Source organism: Wyeomyia smithii, chromosome 3, assembly GCF_029784165.1.
Source record: "Wyeomyia smithii strain HCP4-BCI-WySm-NY-G18 chromosome 3, ASM2978416v1, whole genome shotgun sequence".
In the NCBI taxonomy this organism is placed as follows: domain Eukaryota; kingdom Metazoa; phylum Arthropoda; class Insecta; order Diptera; family Culicidae; genus Wyeomyia; species Wyeomyia smithii.
In genome coordinates, this window is record NC_073696.1 from 56,109,121 (window position 1) to 56,120,740 (window position 11,620).

Here is an 11,620-nt window from a genome sequence, read left to right on the forward strand (position 1 = left end):
AAAACTATAAGTGACTTGGATTCCAGTTGATTCTGGTAAAATTCTGAGCTAAGGGGAGAAAGTGCTTTTTAACAATAGCGGTTTACTATATCCACGGCTTGGGGGAGGCGACGAACCCCTACCGAACGCGTTTCACGGAAGAGCTCCGTTGTGCTGAGATTCGTATCCTCGTTAAACTTCATACATTGCCCGCTTTACTAAACTTAAAATTAGTTCTTAAAGATTTTCACATTACTTCCACTTGATTTTGGTTGATTTCAGCTGTGGTTGGAGTGATTTCTTTTAGAAGAGGATGCTGTGAGCTGTTGGTTCAAAGACTCACCTAAATAACATTTTGAACGGATTCTTGAACGCACCCTGATCGAACCGGAAAAAAATGAAAGATTATAGCTATCCAACCATTTTTATGAATTTTGGTGCCCCTATCAATTACAAAAACGCGTCAACTTAACGTTTGCAGTAATAAAATGGACAAAAATTGCCGATTTATCATGGGTTTACCTTTAATCAAACTGACGAAACTACTCATGCATCATCAATCATAGTAACCCATGAGTTGACAAAAAAAAATTGACGGCTCTATCAGTCAAACTCTAACTGTGATGGCGAAAAAAGTGAAGCTACCTACTCCGTCCAGAAGTGTGCGCGTTCAAAGAACGGTACCCCGCCGCGTCAAAAACGGACATCGTGCAACACTTTGTGGACGCCGGGTATGCCCGTTCCGGCATCTACAACTCGGTTCCGGACGGCTAACGACCCTGAGCGACAAAAAGCTTTAAAGGATGCTGAAGAGGGAGACTGTAACAGGTGAAAGTGCCGATAAGCCAAGAGTGCCGCGATTTACGCGAATAAATATAAAAATGTTGAGATAAGAGTCAAGTAAACCTTGAATTAGTTAAAAGCGGTACTCTCAGAAATTAGACGTCGACGAGATACACCTAGTCGTCACCAGGAAACACACTCCGTAAAACGACCACGGGGGCGGAGGTGAAAAAACCTCTGGAAATGGGGGCGGAATTAATGGGTGAACCGGTGAAGAGCGCCAAAAATCAACCGCCAACCATCATTTGGATTTCACTAATCGACAAAAACTCGAGGTGAAAGGTAAACGAATTCGAATTAAAGTAAAAGCGACAGTGCGACTATTGTTTGCTGAGAGATAAAATAGAAAAAGAGAAGTTGGGAAGTGAAGTGAAGGCATCGTCGAAAAAAACTGGTCAACCAAGTGCGTAACTTCTAAAAGAAAACCAGCCTCCAACCGACGCCCAAACACCATTTGTAATTCCCCCTCCCCTCATTATGCCCTCAGGACCTCATGTTCCTGTAAGAAAGCTGCTAGGATCCAGTTCTTTAACCTGGATAGTTATCCCTACTGGAGTTAGCAAGTTCCTCGGAGCACCACGACAAACTGAGACACCGGGAAGGCGAGTGGCAACGGACTTCAGGCAGTGGCAAGCTAGGAAGGAGAACGTAAGCAGACGTCGGAAAAGGGGCCCCGAATGCTAAGAAAATGAAGAGACGAGGTAGGAGATAGAGACTAAGGAAGTGGGAGTGACAGACTAAATAAAAGAGTTGTTTGAGACGAAGTTCAAGTGTTTAATTTGACCAACACACGAGAGCCGACCCTGAGGCGGTGTAGAAGGGAGTCTCAGCATTGCTGGCTCTACCGGCTCGCTAGTTACAAGACCGAGGGAAAAGTGGCTGAATCGCTGCGTGCACTTGGCCCCTTGGAAGGTTGGTGCATGCGGCAAAACAGTGAAAAGTATCTGGAGAACATGGACATACATGTCAGAAAGCGGCAGTCACGTCCACTGGTCTTGGAGCTGCAGGCAACGACGCACCGACCCGGTTGAATAAGATGGTCAAGTCGATTTGAACGTGAACGGGGAAATTTATAGTGTTCTGGCCAGATTTGGCGTCGGCCCACTACTTGAAGCGATCGTTGGAGGAGATGGAGCGGCTGAGTATCGATGTGGTACCGAAGTCGGCGAATCCACCCAACGTCCCCCAGCTGCGTCCCATCGAGAATTTCTGGGCAAACTTGAAGCTCAAGATCTATTCCAACAATTTTGTCGCGAAAACGGAGGAGGAATTAATAAAAAAGAAAAAAACAAGGAAAGAGCTTTAAAACATGTAGGCATGGCACTTCGGGGAGTATAAGTCGCTCCAAATCATACCGTGGCGGGGGATGGTAGCAGATGTTGTTGACAACCGACAGTCTTTGGCGCATTATGACCATCAGGAGATCGGTCGATAATATCGGACGTCGATAAGATCCGAGAAGTGCTGATTTGTGTTTCAGTCAGTTGTGGTGATCTCCGGGTGTACCGATTCACAAGACGTACTCAGTAATATCAGAAAATTCTAGCTGTTTGGAAACTAATTTTCCATTTAGGAAAATTTCAATGCAAAGCTCTATTTAAGATTTTTTCAAGGAATATCCGAAAACGGTACAAAATGGCAAATGGCGGGACTATGAAAAACATTCAAAAAATCAAACAGTGGAAGTCGGTTGTTTTATGGTACAATGGCGGCTTCTGGAACGAGAACCATAAAGTTCATTTACTTGGCTTTGATACTCGAAGCTTTCCGTGCAGATCTCCCTCGTGATAATTACTTTAAGCAGGATAACGACCTGAAGCACACCGCTTTAATCGTAGGAGAATAGCTGTTTCAAAATGTTCCCAATTGACTCAAATTATCTCCGCAATCACCGGACTTGAACCCCCTTAAACATCTAAGGGGGGAAATCGAAAACCGCCTGTAGAATAAAAATCCAAAAAATAAAGTAGAACCTGAAACAGTGATTGAGAAGATCTGGAAAAGCATTTCGACTACGATGACCAGAAATCTTGTCGAATCGATGCCACGGCCCTCGTAGGCAGGGCTAGTCGCCAAGGGCGGCCACACCAAATGCTAAACGATCACACAGTGCAACAATATTTTTACCTTGGCTTCTATGCATGATTTTTTAATGAAGTTTGATGCGAAAATAAATTTCCCTGAGTTTGAACATATTTCAACTTGAGGGGATGGCGCCATTTGAATTTTTGAGAAACCGGAAATTTTCGATGTTTTTTCGACGCCATATTGTTTTAAGACCAAATATCAAAATTCTAAGAGTTTGTCCACATATTAGCATCTTCTTACCCATCTTTTATAAAAAAAACAGATCTTGAATCGGACAAAAACTGAGCTCAAAACGGTGATTCTACGAAAGCGGTTTTGGCATGGTTTTAGTATATTTCACAAAGGCGTCGTACACAAATTACGTAACGCTAAAAATCTAGATTTCAGACCCCCTCCCCCCCCTATGTAACGAAAGGTAACGTTCGACATTAATCCCCCCCCTCCGGAATTTTCAACTTCAAGCAAACATCACAGTTACGTAACTGTCTGTACTACCCCCCCCTCCTCCCTACGTAACAATAAGTAACGCTGACTCAACCCCCCTCCCCACCCTCATGCGTTACGTAATTTGAGTACGACGCCAAAGCAAAATAATATCGAGTGTGCCTGAGCATTAATGGTAATGCGCTAATATCTAAAAGTGATAGTCAAATTATATCTTATATTGAGTAAAAAAAGTCTCAGAAATCGATTGGTAGGTGTCTGATCTACGTAAAATGTCAGCAACATGTCGATTTTGCCCCAATTCCCCAACAATACAATACAATAGTTTTATCTTGACGTTAAATTAACTTATTTGAAATCTGTTTAATGTAATATTAAGAGTGTAATTGATACTTAAAAATACAATAACAATGTGTCTTCACATAATCACCCCTTTTTGCGGGGAGGGGGTCGCATTTAACTTTATCGAAGACGCGATGATTCTGTCTCATACCCGAAGCGAGATTTTTATGTTTTAACCGGTCCTGGTCAAAAATGCAACCCACTCCCCGCAAAAGGAGGAGGAGCAGGTCAAGACAAATTGTTATTGTATGTTTGAGTATCGCCTACACTCTTGATATTACATTGAACAGATTTCAAAAAAAGTTAATCTAACGTCGAGAGAACCTATTTTAGTATTGTAGGAGAATTGGGGCAAAATTGATATGTTGCTTTACGTCGTTCGGACACCTACCAATCGATTCCTGAGACTTTTTTACTCAATATAAGACATAATTTGACTACCACTTTTAGATATAAGCGCATTACTATTGATGCTCATGCATATTCGATATTATTTCGCTTTGTGAAATATATTAAAACCATGACAAAACCGATTTCGTAGAAGCACCGTTTTGAGCTCAGTTTTGTCCGATTTAAGATCTGTTTTTTTGAAAGATGGGTGAGAAGATGCTAATATGTGGACAAACTCTTACTATCTTTTGGATATTCGGTCTTAAAACAAAATGGCGTCGAAAAAACATCAAAAGTTTCCGATTTCTCAGAATTTCAAAATAACGCCATTGTTGCCCCTTAATTTGAAATATGTTCCAACTCAGGGAAATTTAGTTTTGCTTTAAAATACACAAAAAAATCATATCATATATATATATATATATATATATATATATATATATATATATATATATATATATATATATATATATATATATATATATATATATATATATATATATATATATATATATATATATATATATATATATATATATATATATATATATATATATATATATATATATATATATATATATATATATATATATATATATATATATATATATATATATATATATATATATATATATAGAAACCAACGCAGAAAAAAGATAATTTTTTGTTGCACTTTGTTATTATTTGTTGAGTTTGTGTTTTCTGATGAGAAATTTTTACTTATTTTACTATTGCGAAGGATCATTTGACGATGAACAATTTGACTTACTGATTTTTCCGTTTTGATCATTCAGATTCGAACGAGAACCTTCAAATCCATCCAGGTTTCAAAATAGAAAATCATACATATCGTTTAAAATGAAATTGCAATTTTATTGCTGGATCGCAATACGTTATAGCATCATATTCATTGCAGCAAATGGAAGAGAGTTGGATCCATAGTTTCTCGTTTCGAAAAAAGTGAATGAAAATGTTGAATCTCTATTCAACATTATTCGTTTCGTTTTTATTTATCTTTTGTGTCCAATTAATTTTCAACATAATTGGTCTGTATGAATGTACTGATCAACGTTTGTCACCAACCGATATTAGCAAGTCTTTCCCGGCTGCTGGCTCAATCTTTGGAGCAAACCTCCAACTATTTATGAGTCCAGGTCGCGCCGGACATTTATTTACCTACCTTTTGCAGCTCTCATTACTGCCGTCCATTTCTCGGGACAACCCTTTGATTGTATCCGTCTTTGCTTTTACTCCGTGCGTTGGTTGTTTTATCGCGTCAGCCATTCGACCATTCGCCTTCTGCTGCACGGAACATGACCGGCGTTTTCAATTGGATCAGCAAAGCAAGACGGTCGTCTTTTGCAGGACTCCATTAAGCGAAAATCCTCCTTCTCCCCGCTCGTTCATACATTGCCGCCTGCCACTTTGGAAGGAATGTTCACCGTGTTCGGATGATAGATGGCTGTGTTTAAAAATCGATAACTTTTTCACAGAACAACATTAACCGCTCAATTTGCATTTAATTGTTTTATTCGAACAGACAATGTCATCGTCTGCCGGTCGGTCGAGGATAAGTCTCCGTTTATTGTCGATGCCAATGCAACTGGAGGTACTTTCAAACTGATGATTATTAATTTGGAGCGTTTAACAATGGGCCGTGATAATTAAAATAATTGCTTGGAGGAAATGTGCGACAATTTTTAGAATATCAAAATAAATAACAAATTAATTGAAAGCAACATTCATGCATATCTGTTGTATTTTCTAGTAATTTTGTACTGTTCTTTCGCCTGAACAGGTTAGGTAATTTATAAACCTCCATCTTTATTCAAATTATGCTGGAAGAAAATTCTCAGCATTCCACGGGCGCAACACAGGCTGAACCCCATGTTTCGATCTTCCCCTTCTCGGTTCAAGGAATAGAAGAGTTTAATTCAAAAGGCAAGATTGAATTCTTTCACTGCAAGACATCTTCTAAGCTATATAGTTGGTCCTGTTAAAGCGACTGCAATAATACCGTCTTGGAGCGGGAAAACTTTACCATTGCTGTGAAAAGCCATTCTATTTGCGAAGAATACGAACGGAGCGAATCACCCCATTGTACTTGTCGGGAGGTCCGCAAAGAAAAGCAACTTTTCCCTTCAGTGCCTGCTTGCGAGCTGTAAGATGAGGAAAATTAAAAGGATTCGCATGAAAACGCGCACAGCGGGAAAGAAGATTTACTTGCTACCCTCAAAGGAAAGCCGCCCCACAATATCCTCCACCTAAAATGAACCTACAAAGGTGAATGCCGAAGTTTGGCGCGATTCGGATCGGTTCAATTGAATAGCGTCATAATGAAGATGACGGTTGAGCTTGAGGTAGAGATGAGTCGCAAGGATTCACCAGCGAGCCAAAATGTACCTTCCCGTTCCAAGTCGAGCGTTTCCGCGAAATCAGTTGGGGAAAATGCGCTTTATTAACCAGTATTTCGCGGAAAATTACGTACTTCGTTTCCTTTGTTGGAGAAATTTCGCTCCGGTTTTCAATTGAGGAATAATTGATTTGATGAAATGTGTTTGCTGTTGAATGAATTGATATTGAGATGGAGTAATTTTAAATACCAATTGTAAAAGGCTTTATACGAGCGAGGATTATTAGTTACGTTTCAACGTTTAGCCGTTAATAGAAATGAGTAATGACTCCATATTATTTGTAAATCCTGTCAACAGACGACTTCCAAATCAAATTTTATCATATCATGATGAAATCATGTTTGGAAATATGGCTATAGTTAATGGAATCACACAAATAAAAGTTTTGCAAAAATACGTTGACTCACTAAATCAAGAAAAAATTCTAATTCAAAAAGTCAAGTAAAAACTGTTTAAGAGATCTCAGTGTCAAAGGCGAGGGTTTCGCTGAGCACAACAAAAATCATGTGAAATAAAACTTATGTCCTTTTGTTAAATTGCATGAAACAATCTGCTTGAAAAAAATCGCCGTAAAATGTTGCGAAAAATTAACTTCGCGTTTCCAACCGAAATAATCTTCGTTTAAATTGAAACCGAAGTTAAAACACAGACCCATTACGAATCCTGTATAGCAGCGGTTCTCAACCTTTTTTTGTCCGCGTACCTCTTGGCGATATTTTTTATACCGATTGTACCCCCTGGCTTGGAATGTTCTTGCAGAGTGGGGGAGAGTAGTGGTAGATCATGTTGTGGTATTCTAGTTCAGGTTTCAAATGGAAGTATGGTTTGTTTGATTGCTACAGTCATGTTTTAAGAGCAGGATCGAACATCAAATGAAGTATTTTAAAGAAAAAGGGCTTTATTCGCCATCACTGTTTTTTCTTTCGCGTACCCTTTAGAGGCTTTCCAGTACCCCCAGGGGTACGCGTACCCCAGGTTGAGAACCGCTGCTGTATAGTATATAGTACGAGAAAAAAAACGAATTCATTTTATTTTTTTTTTAATTTGATAGCGTTTATTTGACACGGTACAATACCGAATTTATTTTATTTTGAAACCTGAATAACAAAGAGTCCTTGTTTTGTTATAGTTTCAAATTAGTTATTTGTCGTTTATCGATGAAAGCTGTCAGTATAACTTTCAGTTAGTTTAAAATATTATGCTTTTGGGAAATTCGTACAAAAGTTGAGTACAACTTGTGTGAATTAAAAGAGCAAAACAATTATTTAGGAACATATATTATCGATTTTTGAATATTAGATTTTGAAGTTATATCTCATATTCTGGTATACAGTGAAAAATTTGGTTGAGCTGAGCAACCCAAAGCAAATATATAACATAAATGGTCGGCGTGCGTCCAGACCGAACCAAGCGCCAAAAACATTATTACGAGTAATCGGCGATCAAAGTTTAACCACCCAGTATGTTTCCTGCAAGCTGCTGCAGGGAAATTTTGTTATAATATCATTACGAACTGTTCAGATGATTTCATTTTTTCATGAAAGATAAATTATCAAGTTTAACATCCACTGGTGTTAAAAACTCAATTTTCAAAAAACTGGCGCTTGGTTCGGTCTGGTTGCACGCCGACCAAATAGGTAAATAAAAACCAATAACAATACTTTTTACATCCACATCTGCATGAAAAGTAAGCATTATTCTCGTAACCGATAACAGCGCTAAATCATCCATCGTGTTGAGTTTGTGAACTAATCATCTACTGTCATCGGTGCACCGCTTGACGTTAGGCACTAAGTTTGTTTACAATCATTGCAGTAGCCCGAGTAGACCAGAAGTTATAAATCATCAACTCGACAATCCTGAAGGTTTTGTTTTGTTAGTTAGTAGCTGTTACTATAATATTTAAATAAACATTAACCTACTTTCAGGTGCAGAATGGCCTCTCTACTGTCCTCAAACTTCACCACACACTTGTGCAGTGTGGAAGTCTGCGATATTAGCTACAACATTCGGGTTCTTAAAATGAACAATTCTGTGTTCATCTACATTGGTGAGAATAATGCAGAAAATTTCGACGAATTAGCTATGGCGATGCCTTCTCCGAGGAATGAAATCTTAACCACGTCCATCATGGGCTCACTGGTGGGCTGTGGGTCGGAGGAACTTGCTCAAAAACTAGCCAGGAAACTGAGCAAACAGGTATACCTCAGTGTAAACGTGCCGAATGATCGAATAGTCCGACCGACTATCGAGAAAAAACTGTTTGAAGAGATTACCAACAATGTGGAATGCTTCTGAGGGCCTGCAAAGGCAATGGAGGGAACAATACTGTAGATGAACCGCAACTAAAAGACTTGGATCGGCTTGCACATGGCCAGTGCATAGGAAACGACACTGCATAATTATATTTTTGTATGATTGTATCAGGCTGCTGGAATAAACATAAGTCAAAGCTATTGTGAAAACTACGATTTTAAATCCATTTTGGTTCAATTGTTGGCGTGGAACTAAGTCTTTGTTTTCTATATTGGAGTACATTCTGTAAAATGGGAAATAAAACTGGCAAATGCTTCGTGTTCTGATGTTAACAGTATAATCACATGATGGATATTAACCAATATATTGATGGATAGATAAAATGTTGAACAATTTCGTAATACGTAAGTTATCACTATAATTTCATTGCTTCGGTTTAGTTTATAATAAACAGTTTTAACAAACCTAAAACTACCGGCAATTGGACAGAGTATAAATGCTTTCTAACAGAATACAATCGAGAGATTCGTAAATCAAAGAGAAGGGATTGGAAGCTTACTTGCGAGCAAGTTGAAAACATGACTGTTTTAGCTAGACTCCATAAAGCTCTATCTAAAGATCACACTGATGAGCTTGGCAGTCTAAAAATGAAAACGGTCAGTTCACAGCACCATGATGGTTACACACTTCCCAGGCTCGACTCAATTGACCTCTGAAAACGCATAGGACTTCTACATAGCTCAATCCATGACAAGGTTAAAGCTCAAGAATTATTCAGCGTAATACGAAGTCTAGAGTTGAGTGCACAGTAGATTCCTCCAAACCCCTTAATCGCCAGGATCAGATGGGATTTATCCATTGCTTCTACAAAAAGCAAGAATATTGTAATTACATATAGTGGAGATGTTCAGGGCTGATACTAAGCTACATTCCTGATTCCTGATACATTCCATATTTATTCTTAAGGCTGGAAAACGTGACAGAACGAATCCCAAAGCATACAGACCAATCACTCTTACTTCTGTCATTTTAAAAATGATGGAAAAAATCATTTGATGAATTGATCTACTCATCAAATTATCAGATTTGCACAGTAAACCATTGAATAAATTCTAGTTTGCCTATTAATCTGGTAAATCAACTGAAACCGCTCTTTATACGTTGGTTTCAAGAGTAGAGAAGTCTTTTAATGCTAAAGAAACCTCACTGGCAGCTTTTCTTGACATTGTGGGAGCATTTTACAATGCTTCCTACGAATCTATACGACGCTATGCAAAAATGCGGCTTCGACATGTGCATCTCAAATTGGACACTTGCTATGTTAGCAAACCGGTTAATATTAATATAAAAAACTATACAAAATGTTCACCTGTCCAAAAAACATCCTGTACAAAATTTTAGCTCAAACGGACTTCAAATGTGGTTGCGCAAAGCTATTTCAGTTTGGTATTTTTTTACATCCGGAAAACCATCCAACTTTTCATGGAAACCCTGCCAACGCCGGTACACTGGTAGTGCTGACAGGGAAAATGATTTTCAGAATGTAATGCGACATATTCAACTGCGAGCAACTTTAGTTTTTGTAGAAACATCCTAGCTCATCAGTGTCTTTGGCAAAGTTGTTGAGCTACTAGAATACTATACTTTAACGTGCTTTAGTTCATCATTAAAGCAGTAATGAAAGGTAAATGCAAAAAAAGTGTGTTTTCCCATATGAGTTTTCATACAAATTTTAAAGGTAATGCGCCAAGCGGAGACAAAATCAATCGATTTCCGCTGAGTTTAGAAAGGGGCCACAACTAAAACTGAAAAACTTGGTTCTGGTAAAACGATCAATTTGCTCCACCCTAGTACATAATTTGTTTTTTTTTGTAATCCTCATGTAATGACAATCATGTAATATAAGGCTTGCTTTATTTAGAATCTGGAACAAATGAACTAGCTTTATCTCGGAATTGGTTTGTGTTAGGAAGCACGTTAAGTAATGAAAAAAGGTATTCCATTGTACTCTCAGAGAAAAATACACACAGCAATCCACCGGTCAGCTTGTTCCAATTTCTCGCCATCTGTGCAACATTCTTTTCGATTGAGCAGAATTGGGGGCAGTTAAGTGGGTCGATGTCCTTTGTGATGAAACCCATTTTGTTGTCACGGTATCTATGAATTAGTTCCTAGGTGTAGTGGCAGCTTGTCATATCTGGCTAAAGCCTCAAAAGACCTCTGTGTGCGTGATTAAACGGTAAAAATGTTTTTGAGGCATTTTTGCTTGTATGCTGGTGAGTTCATCGTCTTGTTTACAATTGGGTTTACCTTGATTACCCTCAATGCCCTCCAGTTCAGCTGCCGATCGTATGTTTCACTACTTACTCTGATCCTACCGAGTCACAGTCATCTGATATCGGAAACGTTTGAGCACATCATGCGCAGTCATTTTTGCGAATTCCAGTGTTTTCGCGATTTTCACGTCGAGTTCTTGACGTGAGTGGGCTCAATTATTTTTCTTCTTTCATCTTCTCTTCAGCAAAACTTTCTTCAAACTTAATGTATCGAGATGAAACTTTGAACACTGAATAGCGAATAGTTCCCACATAGATAGTTGTCACATAATTCAAAATTCGACTTCTAGCGGCTTACCAAATGACAGTTTTTCCGGATTATAAATGGTAGGTTTATAACCTGGAAGGAACGTCAAATTTAGTTCCGGTCCTAACGAGTTCCTATCTCACACCTCCACGAGCCATACGATCACAACAGATTGCCAGCTGAAAAATGGAAACAACTGGTTCGTGTATCCTGGGCAATGTGGTCATGTTATGTGGTGCAACGCGATCATTGGCGTGTTAACCATATCTCGGCGGTAGAGT

General features: G+C 38.7%; 1 protein-coding gene across 1 annotated transcript; it reads left to right on the top strand.

The window, feature by feature from the left end:
- Nucleotides 1-8,435: 8,435 nt before the first annotated feature.
- Nucleotides 8,436-8,798, top strand: LOC129728283 (proteasome assembly chaperone 4). The gene has a single exon (XM_055686711.1). It carries the CDS (start codon nucleotides 8,436-8,438, stop codon nucleotides 8,796-8,798), a length of 363 nt encoding a protein of 120 aa, XP_055542686.1.
- The last annotated feature ends 2,822 nt before the right edge of the window (nucleotides 8,799-11,620 follow it).